This window comes from Chinchilla lanigera, unplaced genomic scaffold (genome assembly GCF_000276665.1).
Source record: "Chinchilla lanigera isolate Chin_1 unplaced genomic scaffold, ChiLan1.0 scaffold00003, whole genome shotgun sequence".
NCBI lineage: Eukaryota > Metazoa > Chordata > Mammalia > Rodentia > Chinchillidae > Chinchilla > Chinchilla lanigera.
Window position 1 is genome coordinate 15,528,863 of NW_004955404.1, and position 16,736 is coordinate 15,545,598.

Consider the following 16,736-nt stretch of genomic DNA (forward strand, 5'->3'; position numbering starts at 1 on the left):
CAGTTATTCACCCCATCCACCCACAATAACTTTTCTTCTTGCCTCTGGTCTTCCGTCTCCCTGCTGTCATTCTTTCTCTTCTTTTCTTTTTCCTGTTACTTGTGCTTTCCTTTCCTTAAAGACTGATGACATTTGTCTCCTGGCCAACTTCTCTGGCAAGCTCTAGGTCCTTGGATAGGCTCAGGATTCTGTTCAGAGAATTCTGGGTACTCTTGAATCTAGCCAAATCATCATTGTATTTTGGCCACTTTTCATGGGCTTCAATTTTCCAAAGCCAGCTACCGTGTCAGTTTTAAGGTTCACACATTTACTTTTGATGCTTACACACTCTGATTCTGAAATATCTATCTGATGCCTTGTGTATTTCTTAAAATCTTTTCTTTAATGAAAGCAAATTCTTTCCACTGGCTTGAGAGGAAGGCTTGCCCCCAAAGGTTTTGCATTCCTTAAAAGCAGGACATGCTGATATTTCCTCCCAAATGGAAAGTAGAGAGAGTCTCAGGGAACTGAAACACATTTTTGTTCAGTGGATTTTGGGGGCACATTTTTGAGTGGAGGAAAAAAAAGCCATGATTCTCTGCCTGGCTAAATGATTATTTCATATGTTCTTTGTTTATAAATTTTAAAGTAGTTCTTTCAGATCACTTTGCAGAATATAAGGAAATGCATAAATTATATCAGATTGGCTCCATGTCATTCATTCAGCCCACGATTCAACAAATATTTGTGTAGTGTCACAAGGGCCAGAGAGAAGTGCTGAGAATATGATTATTAGATGAGTCCTTGCTCCCATAAGGTTCTGAATAGAAATTAGGCAATTAGGATGTGAAACGCATGGTGGGAACACCCACAAGGGGCAAGTGACCCAGACTGGAGAATTTAGGAAGCTTTCTGGACCAGCAGTGTCGGGCTAGAACTGGCTCTTACTATCTCATGATCATTTGCTACATTTTCAGGAATGTTTGCAAGCCAGTGGTTAAGCATAGCAATTATTAAAAATTAAATTGTACAAACTCAGAGTTGTATAAATTGCATTAAAAACAAAGGTAGTGTGTATTCATTAATTCCTTGTTAAGTTTCTTTTTTATTTCTAGTAGTACATATTTTCAGCATATGATGGTTACATTCACTGCGGTGAGTTGGTACATGTACATAACACTTCTTAATTCTTCTTAAATTCCCCTTGTTATTGTTATTTCAAGATTATTCATGTCAATTGCATCTGTAAGATGGGGTTTTTATATCATGATGTGCTACTTCATTTAGTGACATTATGCTGGTGACTTGAAATTAGCCATGGTGGAGGTATTTGCACCATAGTTTTGGCAAACACTACAAAGTAGTATGTTTTCTGCACAAAGGTTGCCTTTATTTTACTCGTGTAAGCTCCCTGAGGCAAAGATTTCAACAGAGTCAAACCAGATCATGTCTCCCTGGGTGGAAGGCAGTACTAAGAGTGGGGGATGAGAGGGTGTATTTGTGAGAGTAGGAGAGGCCCTGCGAAGTTTCTCTGTACACAGTTGTCCATTGCCCCTGAGATGCATGAGGCCAAGGAAATTCTCTTTAAGGCAGAAAGAAGTTGCAGGAAAACTTTCAGGAGACAAGAAAAGTACCTTGTGTTTTTCCTAAGAACTCACAGAGTGTTAAAAAAGAAATTGAATTTCAATCATCTGTTCTTGAATAGACTACATTAAATATAATCTTCTCATCTTTTCCCCTAAAGTGAAAGAAAATCTTAAGATAAATCTCCAAAGGTTAGAGATAATCAGAAGTTTTCCTTTATCATCGAGAAGAGAAAAATTTTAATCTCTTTTACATAGAAGGAGTTAAAGCTGGCTTTCTTTGGATGCATTCCCTAAGAGTGTGTTACAATCATTTTTCTCTAACGTTCATTTTACATTGTAAAGAAAAGTGTCTTTTCCCTGCTCTCTCCATATACCTGAACCATCCAGCCCTGTTACAAACAGGAACAGAACAGAACCTGACTACACACAATGTTGAAGAAACCAAGGGGAGAAAACATGTGAAGGTCATTATTTTCTTGGTAGAAAGTTATATGTTATAACTGCTGGTAGAATGTAAACTTTGAGTATGAGAAAGCCAGAGAAGATACTGCCACTCTAGAATCATTAAAAGTGTACATTTCCTTTGAAAACAAGACTGAAGTAGAAATAGAACATAAAGCTTTATAATAATAACAGTTTTATAAAAGTCAATTGCTGTCTTCATTGCTGTCTTCATCAATTGACTTTATAAAAGTCAATTGATTGGGCCAACGGGACAGACTAGGGTTGGGTTACTGACATAATTGCCAGTGACTCAGTTCTTCTCTGCAGTCTTAATAGATATTTATTAAATATCTTATTAGATATTTATCCAGAACCATGTCTTTCACAATGAGGTAATCGGCATTGAAAATAACACCATACCTGCATGAGATTAAATGCAGTGATGTGGATATCAAATGTTATTTTCAGATCTTAAAAATGAAAACAAACCCACAGTCTCTCTTGTACTAGGCAAAACCACAGAATCAATGCTTTTTAGAGCCTGAATAACATAGATGTTTTCAATAATAACTGTTAAGACACTTAACATATATGAATGGCTTTGATTTGACATATTCCAATACTAAGTATTTAAGGCATTATATCATTGAACTACTGTACTCTCAATCAACCCTATAACCTGATACTATTTAAGTCCTTATTTTAAATGTTAGTTGAGTTTAAATAGATAAATAACTTGCTCTAAAGGCTACAACTGGTAGCAACCAGATCTCAGGTCAATCTGATGTCAGAATCTGACCCTGTAATTGCTATGCTAGCCTAAAGAACCCTAGACTAACTTCAAGTACATTTTAAGGTATTTGTTGCTCTTTATTGTTGAAGTCTTTGGCATTATATTTTCACGTTCTGAATTCAACTCAGCAGAATGTATTATATTTTCCATGTGTAAAACTAGATGTTAGAAAGGCTCTTTACAGAATGTAAGAATGAATACAATATAACTTTTGTCCTCACATTATTTATAATCTTGGGCAGGAAAAAGTAAGATCAAAAATAACCATAACACAAACAATAGTATGTTCACTGTTATAAAAAGGGCATGAGCAATATCGGGGCCCAAAGAAAAGAAAGATAAATGTTATTGGAATAAAAAACTTATTTGCTTGAACTAAATTCTAAACAATGTCCTTCCATCTGAAAGGAGATATTTTCCCCATCTGAATTCCTGAGATATTATTTATACCTGGGTGTTTGATGGGAAAAAGATCTGGGGGAAAAAGATCTGGATGTTGGAAAAAGTAATCTGTATAATTAGGGAGATGCCTGGAAGGGGGATATGTAGATGAATGAGTCTTCATTTCACAGGCGAGGAAACTAAGACACAGGAGCTAAAGACAGAAATTATTACATTCTCTTTCCTGCTCCTTTGGGCTTTTTTCATTTTCATTTGAGCTGTGGACCCAGGAAGAATTATCTGGAGGAAATTAAGTACCTGAAGGCTGTTCTCCTCTTCCGTAATGGGTTCTACACTCATCTGCAAGAAGTATTAATTGAATGGATGGTTTCAATTGGAATTTAATAAGTCTTCTTTCTTAATTTAGATTACATCTGACAAACCAATCTTTTTCCGGATTAGGTTTGAAATTATCCCTAATATAGTTAAATGATATCTAGTGAGATCCATTTCATCTTCTCTGATAGGATAAGAGATTATCAACACATCTGAAATTTAGTCAGTGAGGTTTCTGCACTTCACTTGGATAATTTCCAACTTGTAAAAATGCTTTTATTTGGGTAGGAGGAGGTGGAATATTGAAGGTTTTCCCTGTTTTTGAATACTATGAAATGGTGAATATAGTAAGTGCGGCTGGGTCTGAAGAACTCACTACCTCTGCTTCTCACTTACAGGCTCCTGGTAATGTGTTGCAGGCAATAGTCTCCTCATATAACTGGTTCCTCTGGTGCTGATGTACATATCTGGTCCCAAGCAGTATGGCATGTTGGGAAAATCTTTTACTTTGGATCAAACAATTCTGGGCTGCAATCTCAGGGCTGCTTCCTCAGGTTAACTATTTAATCTCTCTAAATTTAACATTCTTTACCTATAAAGGAAATGAGTGCTTTACGAAATTTCAGTAAGGATTTAAAAGACATATCAAATATGGCATCTAGAAAGACTAATAGGAAAGTAAAGACTTTGTTTCATCCTCTATTATATTCCTTGTGCTTGGTATATGGTAGGATATTTATGGACTAGATATAGTAGGTATTCTCCCAATACTAATCATGATAGCTGTCATTGTTACAAGGTGATTAAAAGGGAACAAAGAAAAAATTTAAATATGCTACTGTCCCCTTCAAAAATGTATAAATATTACAAAGGGTAAACAAATCTAGAATTTCTAATAAGGGTCATAATATTAATGACAAAATACATTTTATAACTTGGTTATGCGACTTGGAAAAAGCTCATGTGTTTTGGGGAAGGAAGTGTGTTAGCACCAACTGCTTCCCTGTGGAAACACAGGAGAGGAAAATGGATTTGACAATACCTTCAAAAATAGATTTGGGACAAGATTAAAGTATGAACATACATGGTGAGAACAGATATCTTCATTGGTCTCTAAATCCTTTTAAATCACAGTCTCAATTATTAGGTACAGAAAGATTAGTTCTTCCTCTAGATATGATGCAAGCATTTGGAAAAAGGGATTTCATATCTGAAACTGTGATGCGTTCATCTTCCGCCTTCAGACAAATGAAGAAAAAAGAATTTTATGTATATTTTTACTGTTAGGAAAGTGTGGAAGAAATGAATGACTACTTGGATGTGAGAAATATTTAACTGGAATTTATCATGTTGGGAAGTATTAGGTGGTGTAGCAATCTGCATTTTTAGATTCCAGTTTATGCTTGATTTCATGCATGTGACTATCAGACAAAGGGATAGCTTGACTTGTTCTGCCTTTACCACCTCTGATTCCTTTCCTTCTCTTGCAGACTTTTGAACTTTCTGTTAACACTTGATCTATGCAGTAAATATTTACCAAACTCTACCCTTGTGAGACAAACTCTATAGACATCAACTTCATCATAATATGGTGATTAACATGGTGGGTTCTGGAATTAGACATTTTTCTACCCTTTGTATCATGCAACCTTGGTAAGTTATTTAACCGTTCTAGGTTTTGCTTGCTTTATCCACAAACCAGGGGCAATAAATTATAAGTACCATATAATATAAAACTTGTAGAGCACCTAGTACAGTCCTTGACAGTAGGCACTCAACAAATGTGACCTGGCAGCTGTAAATATTGTTGCTTTTCTAAGCGGCTCTGGGAATGGCTTCTATCATTAATGCCCTTAATAAAATAACTGATTTTCAAAGGGCAAGGTGTCAGTCACATCCTAAAAGCCGTTTTTAAGAGTAAGCTTTACAACCAATAGGATATCCTGCCCCCAGTAGAGAAATAGCTTCTGGCTTCACCTGAGTCCCCCCTGTAAGAAGTTCATGTTCTCTACTTCTATAGGTACTCCAGCCTGAAATCCAGTACTTCAGACTCAATGAGCCTATTTATCAACTCTGACTGAGGATTCCTTTTGCAAAAAGGATACATTCTTGTTCTTAGCTATGATTCTCATTTTTAGATTCCAGTTTGTGTGTGATTTCATGGATGTCACTTCCATGGAAAATGAAACCATATATTTCTAAATTTAAGAGAAAATTCTGTTCCTCTGATGAAATAAAACCTGTTTTCAGAACATATCTCTTTCACTAGCAAATCTTACTAAACTGACCGTAATTTCAATCATCTTTACCTCTCCACTGTACTAAAAGCTGGCTGGCTTTCACTCTTCATTGCACTGTCTTCTGGAACAGACTCCTGGCCCTGGCCCTCTTTTTAGAAGAACCTTCTCTCTGTCTCTTTTCTTTCCCTTTCTTCTTTCTACTGATCCTTTCTCTTTCCTCTGTAAGGCCTTCCAACCCCATTACTAGATGGAAATTCTACAAAATACATTTATTTATAGTCCTGGGGATTGAACTGAACCTTTGCTCTGATATACCTTCCTAGCCTGTTTAATTATTTATTTTTTAAAATTTTGAGACAGGGTCTCCTTAAATTACTAAATTGTCCCAGCCTGGTCTCAAATTTTCCGTTCTCCTGCCTCAGCCTGCCATAGTGCTGGGATTACAAGCATGTATCATCATACTGGGCTCCAATGCACTCTTTTGTGCTAATAAATTGGACATTTTTTGTATTACTGTTTTACCACCTTTCATATTGCATTCCCCTGATGTGAGTATATTGTTACTTGCTTATACTACTTTTACTCTTGATTTTTGATGTTTCTTACAAAGAAATGCCATTTTCAAGAACATTTAAAATTAACAGCAACATCATTATAATGTGGCTGGACAAATTCCATAAAGATGTGTCATCCACATTCTGGTAATGAAAAGTCCATGTGACCTCTTGGGGAGCTTCTGATAGGGTGCTTGATTTGAACTATAATAACAGAAAAGTATTGTACGCTTGAACATCACTAAGGGACTAGATTTTAAGTGTTGTCACCTCAAAAACAAAGTGATAAGTATATGAAGTGTAATGCATATGTTAATTAGCTTGTGTTGCAGTTGGGACTTGAAGTGTTTGTCCTCTAACCATTTTTATGTTGAAGGTGTGGTCCCCAGCTTGCAGCAAAATTGGGAATTGGTGGAGACCTTAGAAGGCAAGCCTTTGTTGGAGGCAGTTGGTCACTGGGGAGTGCTTTGTCTCTGAGCTCTCTCTCTCTTTCTCTGTGTGCTTCCTGTCTGACATGAGGCAAGCAGCTTTCCTCTGCCACACTCTCCACCTTGATGTTTGGCTTCATCATAGATCCAAGAGCAGTGAATCCAACTTGACCATGAACTGAAACTCCTGAAACCAAGAGCTCAAGTAAACCTTTCTTCCTTTACATTATCTCAAATGCTTTTGCCGTGACAGAAAGCTGACTAATACAGCTTGATTCAGCCATTCTGCTGTGTACATATTATTTAAAAGATCATGCATACCATAAATATATACACTTTTATTTTTCTGTTCAAATATTTTTTAACAAGGATAATTTAGATGACTGAATCTTTGAAATAGGTTAACTTCTTAACAATTTTTTAGAGTGAGTTCATTAATTACTGCATTTCCTTTTTAAAAAAAACATTCAACTAGTATTGGCCTATAGTTTCTATGTGCCAAGGGGTGGGCTGGGTTCCTGGTGGTCTGCAGCACGGTGGTGATCTCAATTCCACTTGGAGTTTCTGACCAGAGAAGTCAGGGGAGCAAGTACCAAACAGATCAATATGTATTTCCAAATCTGTAATAGGTGTTGTGAGAAATTGCTATAACACAGACTCTCAAGAGGGACTTACTGACAGGGGGCGGGGGTGAAAAACATAAACAGAGGAAGCTGTGAGTGTGCTCAGGGAACTGAGAGAACAATCATGTGTGTGCACAGTAGCAAAGGTCAGGAGCCAAGAAGCCAGAGTCGCAGATAGGCAGAGCTGGAAAATGTGAGGTCTTGCAGGAGTATGGATCCCACCTAGATACAATTGCAGCTGCTGAAAGGCAAAGTTGGGGGATATCAACTTGCTCATATTTTAGAAATACTTTGGCTGCTGGATGAAGAACAGATTTGAGGGGGTTCAAGAGTGGGAGCCGGGGTACCAATTGAGAAGAAAGTTTTTCAAGTTTTCTTGAAAGGAAAATGACAGAAAGTTATGTCAAAATATGTCCAGGTGCTGAGGGAGGAAGAGCTTGTTTTTATTATCGCTCATTGTCTGATATTTTATTTTGCTTATTTCCTTCTGTTTTGTCCATCTGTTCAGCCTCTGTGTCTCTTACTAAGAAGCACATGTGATGAGGGAAGGGGTCGTGTCGTGTCCACTCTTGCTTCTGTAGGACCGAGAACCTTGTCTATTGTGAGTTCTCAATGAATATATCTTCAACAAATGGACAAAAGGAATAAAACCAGAATGCATGACTTTGAACATGTGTGCACACACCAGTGGAAACACCCTGACTTCGAGGAGGTGAGTGACAGTCTCAGACTGCAGGTGCTTTGTCCACGTGTGTTTTGTGTCCTATTTCTAGAGCCATCGTGTACTTCTTCCACCTACTCCCCTAATTACCTGAGCACTGCTGGGATATGTGACCTCTCAAAATAACATTAATTGGTTTCTAGGCAATAGAGTTGAGGGGAATAGAGCCTTGCTATTTTTTTTCCACAGGAATGAAAGAAAATGGCCTTTCATGGAACCCCCAAATGTGCTCTTTCCCCAACAGATGGTGGTAATTTAGAGCATGCTCCTTCTCACATTGTACCCCAAACTCATTAAAGCCCAGAAACAGCCCTATGAAACCCTCAGCTCAGCCATTTCCCAGACAGAGAAAGAAACCGAGGCCAGACTCATTCTTACCCTACTCCCTGCCACCCTACCCCAGAAAGCCCGGGTCTAGTTTGATCCACACTCAGCCAGGGAGACCGTAGCTCTCCTTCTGCTCTGTAATTTCTGCCCTCTTCCTTGATTATATTTGAAATCTTCTTCACAAAGGGTGTTAAAAATTGAAGGGAGCTGATCATGCAGCACTTTGCCTGACATATTTTAGGGCGAAGGACTATCAATTAAAATGCAATCGCTCAGTCACCAAGTTTGAAGGGCCGACATAGGGTTGGTTAGTGTTTCACGGGAGGGAGGCTAGTACAGAGAACAGACGGGCCTGTGCAACCATCCGTGTGGCAGAGATGGAGTGACGAAGGGCGAGGCGAGAGACCCACTACAAACTTCTCAATTTTGCTTCAGGCGGGCCCTGTTTATCTTCAACAGAGTGGAGGCAAATGAAAACCACGCACCTGGTATTTGTGTTTTGCAGCTGCAAACCTGGGAGCCCTGTCTCTATGATTTATGAAAATGTGCTACTTTTTTGCTTTTTTAATGAGTATTTGACTCCACACAAAGGAGCATTTGCCCCTGAAGATTCATTAATGAATGTTATACTGCAGTCTCAAAAGGAAGTCAGATGGGATGTTGAATTATTTCCAATTGAATATATAGAACATGCACTTTGTCTACACAGCTGACGATATAATTAGAAGTTACTAGAAAGAACATAAAGTGAAGGTGTGCAGAAATTTCAAACACTGAAAAAGAAAATTGCTCACAAATGTGAGGGATTAGTCAGCATACTTGGGGCTGAAGGAAGTTTTTAGGCAGTCAATGATTTCGTCATGATTGAATAGTTTTGAAGTAAAAAATTGCCTCGCAGCTCAATGCCATTTTGTTAGACATTTTTTTTAATGGAGTAGCAAATCTATGGCTCAACAGGAAAAGCTAACTGGCAATTAGAATTTATAATCCCAGCTGACATATCTCCTTACTTCATTTTTAGGTCACCGCACCTGAATTATGTACATACATTAGTGGATACATTATTAATGCAAATACCTTTGCAGACACCTGCATGCTGTTTTCCTGCATGTTCATAATGGCTTCAGAAATCTTGACATCTATGGGGTCCATGACCGACTCAATGTTGAAAGGCCCTTCCAGTCGCTCTGCCACCAAGAGCATCGCATCTGTTAAAATATAGGGAAGGATTTATTCGTAAACAGGGACCTCCATGTTCTTAATCTGCATTTCAATGTTTTCAAAACAACTGGCTGAAACATAACTGTTTACGTACATCTGAAAGTTTCTTTCATACAGTCAAAAACAAAATGAGTGACCAAATCTGAAAATTGTAGTTTATTGTGTTACATTTGAAGATTTAAAATTATTTTACACATATGGAACTGACCTGAAAGAAGAAAATCAGTCCACTTTTAGAGAGTTGAACATATTTAACTATTCCACATGACGTAAAAACAGTGATTTTGTCAGGGATTAACTGCATATCCAAAATGGGGTCTGGCCTCTCTGGAAGTCTTGGAAAAACTAAGAATACTGGAAAAAAAATGTTGGTTTGTGAATTTGGATGCACAAATATTAAGACCCAGTTCAAACATGACAGTCTGTGTGAAGTATTTCCAGAAGAGCAGACCAGCTACTACCTGGAGTTGTCACTGTACCCAGGATGTTTGTTTGTTTTTGATCTGTGACACCCTTAGGTGGAGAGAAGGGGAACTTCTCTACCTTGGTTCAACTCTTGATCAGATATACACTACATTATAAATTATATTGAACTGAATATTCCTGCAGAAGTGTGAGTTTTTTGGAGATGGTGATAACAGTGACACAAAGGCAAGAGCTACGTATTAGGAATGTGTTCTTGCTCAGTACTAACTCACTGAATGGCTACAGGAAAGTGTCTGAGCTTATGAGACTTTTGGTTAGTAAAGTACAGAAGAGGTACCAGTGACAAGGAGTCTCTCAGTGTTCATGGCAAGGGGCAGGTGCCCACCCCAGTGCCAGTGACCATCAGCCAATCTCCCATTCCTGGTTATTGGAGCGGGTTTGGCACCTCACTCCCCACTGGGACTGTGAAACAGAACTTCCAGGAATGATGGAAAGATGGCTATGGAAGAATGTCTCTGGATAGCATGAATGAAGAATTGAGTTAATTAATTAGAATATAATTTGAAGTATCTACATGAGGACAGTAGCTACCATATTAAACAACACAGTCTTGACTCTTAACCTATAGACAGACTCAGTAGATCTCAACATTTTCAATTGTTAAAGTTTTTGAAAGCCAAATCTTAACCATTTTCCTTTGTTTCCAAAATGATATATGTTTATTATCCAATGTTTACAAAATATAGAAAAGAAAAACAGAGAAGAGAAATATGCTCATACTTACACTTTCCAGAATAACACTATAAACAGTGTGATGTATGCCCTTTGTTCTTTTATCCTTTGTGCATGAATATTTTAAACAAGCAATGAAATATATTGTACATAGACCATATAGTCTGTTTTCTAAATGTAATATATTATTAATGTGAAACACTGTTTATAGTTAGCTGTTTTACAGTGGTAGTGTGAGGAAACCAAATTTTATTTTTACTGCATATCCAACTATGTTCCACCAAAGTCCAACATCAAAACATTTTCAGTCTTATAAGTAGTCATGAATCAGGCTGGTGAGAAACTATTTTAAATGATCTTTTATATGAAAGATCCAGAACTATCTGTGAAGCAAAGCCTCAAAGTTTCAAGAACCCCAGGCTTTACCAGCCTTTATAATTATTGACTAGTGTTTTGGGCCAAACCAAATAACTGAGTCCCCGCTATATTTCCTGTGGAATGACTGAGAATTAATGCTTCCAAGAAATAACTAGGAGAATCAGGGAGCTCTCTTATCCCAACTCCAGCTCCACAATCTATTTCATATTTTTCTTATGGATGAGTGTAAGCGCTCTGAAAGAACTATGCATACACGGGTCTCAGGTAGAAGCCCTAACAATATATTTTCTAATTTTTTCTTTGATAATGCAGACTTACTGGTATATGTCATGACAGAATCTTATAATAAAAGGAATTATTTCTCAGGTCCTTAATAATCTGAGTGACAGTGTGGACAGAGGTTGAATATTGTTTGGTGCAATATTTGAATAGTAGAGATGCTTTCTCTCTTAATGTTGTGAAAATGTTGCCTGAAACTCCATCTATTTCTTTGCTGTTTGTATATCTATTTTCTGTGTTTATCAAAAATAATCCCTTTTATCATAAGTTTCCAGAAGTTTTTAAATTAGAATTAATTATGAATGAGTAAGTTTTCCTGTACAGATGTACTCTAAAAGAATCAAGAAATCTTTCTACAGGAAAAAGAATTAATACTATGGAGGTATCCAACAAATGTAATTAAAGGCGCATATAACTATGGATACTTAGTTTTGTATTTTGTGTATTTATTTACATATACCGTTATTCACTGAGTTGTGGTCTATCACAGTATACACATCCAGCCTGCGTAAGCTGAGCTGATAAGGTTATATTGAAAGTCAGAAAGCAGGCAGGACCTGGGCATGAAGGACAAGTGTTTGGATTGGATCCTAAGAATTCAACATAGCATCAGTGCTTGAAATTGCAGGAGCTAAGGCATCTCTGAGGAGGTTCTCTTCTTGTTTAAAACACTCTTTTCTAGCAGACCACCCTTCTCAAGCTAAGGTAAGAAGCTTCTTGGTTGGGCTCATGGAGTGGGGCGGTTTCTCTGGTGGTGTCAGTCTCCCTTCTATGCTTCTGCAAGACAGCAGTCCTAGTCTCATAGGTGGCTGGCAGCAAGCTCCTCTTCCAAAGCCACAAGGACGGTCTCAGGGTGACCCTCTCGGCAGTCAGTTACCAGCAGGTCTGTGGGAAAGAGTGCCGGTGTTGCTGACCCAGCCCTGGAACCACGGAACCACAAGGCTACTTGTACCCAGACGGCTTGCACCCGGACGGCTTGTCCTTGTATTTCCACTCTTCAAGTCAATTCCTCTGCTTTGTTATGCAAATTAATCTGAGATGATCATTCTTTGCTATATGTACCTATATATTTTTCTCTTAATTTAGATTACCAGTCAGAATGTTACATTAAGATATTTGTTTTATAATTTAGGTTATTAGCAATGTTTTAAAAATCCACAACAGAAATAAAAATATTTAGCTACATAAAATTAGAGTTTACCTTAACTAGCACAAATAAAATAAAAAGCACAGAGATAAAGTGAAATACTATGTCCCTTTTGCCTAAAAAAAAACACAAATTATTCAAATTCCTGGTAAAGCTCAGACAAAATTGTGTCTGGACAAAATAACATCTAGACACCATCACAATAGCTTCTAAGTAAAATGCCACAGAGATACTTATTATAGTTTTACATAGGTTTTCTTTAGTTTTTTCCCATACTGGGGAGTGAGCTCAAGAGGTCTTACGCATTAGTCCCCCATCACTGAGCTACATCCCAATCCTTTTTATTATATCCTTTTTATTATATTTTGAGAACAGGTCTTGCTATGTTGCCCAGGCTAGCTTCAAACTTTGTGATCTTCCTGACTCAGCCTCCCCAAAAGCTGAGAGTAGTTACAAAGTCATGCGGCACTGCACTAGGCTTAAACATAGGTTCTTTGTATCTGTTTCTGTTTCTTGTTTTATAAGAATGGGAGAAAGGGTGACAGACATAAGTAGTGAATTTGGGGGGCTTATGTTTTTTCTCAGTTCAATGCTGTTTCTGAAAATAAGCTATAGTAGTTGACAGAGGGCCAGACAAACCTATACAAATAACTCCTATAGCGATGCGAGCAAGTAAAAAAAATTTTAAAAACACATGCAACAGGGCGTGGCGGTGCATTCCTGTAATCCCAGCACTCTTGAAGCTGAGGCAGAAGGATCACCATGAGTTGGAGGCCAGCCTGGGCTGCATAAGCCACTTCAAGGCCAGCCTGCACTATGTAGCCAGACCCTGTCTCAGAAACAAAACAAATGAATGAGAAAAAATCCACAAAATATCCATGCCATCCTATGCCACCATCTCTGTGCCCAGCTTTCATTGCTCTAAATATGGTAAGACAAGAGGAAAAGGAGAGAAAATAGCTTTTCAGAAAACCCCTCCAGTGTTCTGTAACCCCACTGCAGTCCCACTCACAGCGGCTGCCCGTGGGAGTCTAAGTCAGACATAGGAGGAGGTAAGAAGTCCAGTGGAGGTCAGCGCTGTCCAGTGGGCTCTCAGGAGAGACCCGGAGAGAAAGGCAGCCCCTGTTCCGCCTCAGGCCCCACCTCCGGCTGGGAGAGGGCCTCCTTCCTGCTGGTCTAGCCGGCTTCCTACCAGCCTGCCTGGCAAGCCTCTTAGTGAGTAGCCTCTCTGTCTAAGGAAACTTCCTTCCTCTTGTGCCTCAGGGAAGCAGCACCGTGGGACATCGCAACCTCTCTCCTCCCAAGTGAAGGGACGCCAAATAGTTTTGTGGCACCAAAGTGGCACTTTGTAAGTTTCTCTGAAACCAGTTCAGTCACAACAGGGCTGTGACTTCCTCCAGAGGCTGCCGCCCTGTGCTGTCTTCCTGACCTCCGCACCGTTTCTATTTTGAAATATTTGGAATGTGATATTTAACTCTGCTTTTGGAGCTTTTATCTCTTGCTGATTAAATGAGGACAGTCACTGTCAATGAGCCGTCAGCTGATCCTTTCAGCACAGACCTTCGCTGTAGCCCAGCTTTAGTTTCTCCTTAGGACAAGGCTGTTGCATTACTTAAGGGGCAAGTGTCCTTTCTGTTTCTGAATGGAGAATAAAATGTAGAGGAAATGCTTGTCATCTCAGTAAGAGCTGCAAATGCTCACAGTGACAGCGACAGTGCATCAGCGCAGGGGCTGCGTGCAGCAGCTTCCAGAGGAGTCACCCCAGGTGAGGGGCCTGGCTGCAGGCCATTCTTCCCATTGGCTGGTGGGGTGCATATTCATGAATTCAGGAGGGCTGGGTGCCTGCTGGGACTAATAGCATACGGTAGAAGTGACACTGCCAGTTCCCAGAGCTGGTACTACAGAGACAGTGACTTCCACTCTCTGTCTGTTGTAAGGGTGTGCTCCTAAGGTCACCATGCTAGAAAGGCCACATGCAGTCACTCCAGGTGACAGTCCCCTAGGGCACAGGTTCCCAGCCAACCCATCAGACGCAGGGGTGCCAGGCACATGCATGAAGCTAGCTTGCGCCTTCCAGACCAGCCTATCTGCCAGCTAGTGGCCAACTAGTGACCCCAATTAGCACCATACAGTGTAAAAGAACCAACTAGCTGAACTTTGCCTGGATTCCTGAATTGTAATCCTATGGTTATTATTTTAAACTGTTAAATTTCAGAAATAGAAAACTGCTGCAGTCCAATGAAAATATTTACAGAATACTTAAATAATTTCCCGCTATTTATTTAAGAAAACCCAAATCTTCAAAGCTTTAGTCAAATAATGTAATAATATAATAATACCCCCTGTTTACAAGCCTGGGGATGGTAAAGAACAACTAAGATGTCACCTTAGAGTGGACATACAGAAAAAACTTGCTTTATGTTGCAGAGCCTCTAGGCACTGATGCAGGCCAGCTGGCCCCACTCGGGCCAGAGGCTGTTTGTAAATCACACCTGTAGTGTATATGGAGAGAGACGTAGTGCTGTTTTGGAGGAAGGAAGCAATTCATTTTTTCTGTAAGTTTGGACTCTATAAAGGGATCTCAGGGAACCAGACAGCACCTCTGATTGCTGGATGGTATTGGATTGAAAGCTGCCTTCCTGTCAGGGTTTCTGATGATTTATACCTCCTCCAGGATGAAAGAAATGAGAGGGAGGGAGAGAGAGAGAGTGAAAGAGAGAGAGAGAAAGAGAGAGGGAGCTTCCTATGATCATAATACAGTATATCTTTGATTTATTTCTTGAGCAGAGGAGACACAAATTGAAAAGCAGCTTTGCTGAAAGTCATTGTCTTTATTCTGCAAGATAAAGATCTTCAAACTGTTTTAGAGGAGGCCGGGGGAGCGGGCCTTTCTTCTTAAATGAGATGCTGCTAAGTTTTCTTGGGCTACAGGATAGGAATAACCTTGCAGACTCAATTCAAGTAAGCTCTGCCTAACCTCATAACTCCTGGCGTGCCCAGACTGGTCACTGTGTCACTGTGTTGGTGGGGGGCTGGGTACAGAAGCTGTCCCTGGTGCTGCCTTCATAGTGTTTAGAATTTTTTTTTTCCGGTACCGGGAATCGAACTCCCGACCTTGCGCTTGCCAGGCAGGCGCTGTGCCGCTGAGCTAAATCCCCAGCCCCTAGAATTTTTTTTTCAAAGTAACAGTGGTGAAGCATATTAAAATTCTTTTCTTCTTCATTTGAGGGAAATTTGAATTAAGATAATAGCATACTATTTCAAAGCTCTCATGAAACCATCTAAATTTGGCTTTAATAATCTCCTTTCTGGAAGGTGAAATCTATGAGCACGGTCTTCTCTACTGTTTTCTCAGAATCCCACAGCACTCAGTGTGCTCTTTTCCTCAGCCGCAGCGCTCACCCAATCTCAGATCTGCAGCCCCCGAGTTTAGCTTTTTTCCCCAGTGGGAAGCGTATGAAAGCATTAAAAAAATCAAGCCATTTGAAAAGCACCCTGGTAAATTCATTCATTGACATCCAGTTATTCATTAAAAGAAGAAAGGAAAACAGCTCCAGAGTTTATTTACGGCTGATTAATGGCTACGGCATGAGTGCAATCAGGCGCTCGCTTTCTGCTGCGGCTTGGCTTGCTTGCTGGAGACAGGTACGCCAGTGCGCGCATCTTTTGCTTTCACTCAGATCGATTAATTAAAATGCCCCAGTGAATATGGGACAGAAGTGTGTTTCAAGAGAGGCCTGGAAAGCTGCACAACTCCTGGGGATAGGAATCCCCGGCACATTCGGTAGATAGGGTCTGAGAAGCCAGGAAAGGTTGAGTCGGAGACCGGAGAACTCCAACATCTTTCAGCAAAAGGTCCCTGCCCTTTTGGAGTTTTTAACACTTCTTTGTCTCTTATTTTTTATGTTATGTCTAGATTTGCTGCTCCCTAATTTTATCTCTGACATTGCCAGCAGGGCTATCTTTTTAAAATGCAAATTTGAAGTCCAGTGTAGTGGCACACACCTTGAACTCTTGGGTGGCTGAAGCAGGACAATCCCAAGTTTGAGCCCAGCCTGGGTAATTTAGTGACTTAGCAAGACCTTGTCTCAAAATAAAAAGAGCTCATGATGCAGCTCAGTGTAACGGCTCTGGGTTCAAT

General features: G+C 39.5%; 1 protein-coding gene across 1 annotated transcript in view; it reads right to left on the reverse strand.

Annotated features, from left to right (window-relative positions):
- Gpc6 (glypican 6) overlaps positions 1–16,736 on the reverse strand; it is a 1,075,163-nt gene that overhangs the window by 99,052 nt on the left and 959,375 nt on the right. The window contains exon 5 of the mRNA XM_005374116.2: positions 9,490–9,620. Coding sequence (XP_005374173.1) covers positions 9,490–9,620 — 131 coding nt within the window. The remainder of the gene's footprint in view (positions 1–9,489; positions 9,621–16,736) is intronic.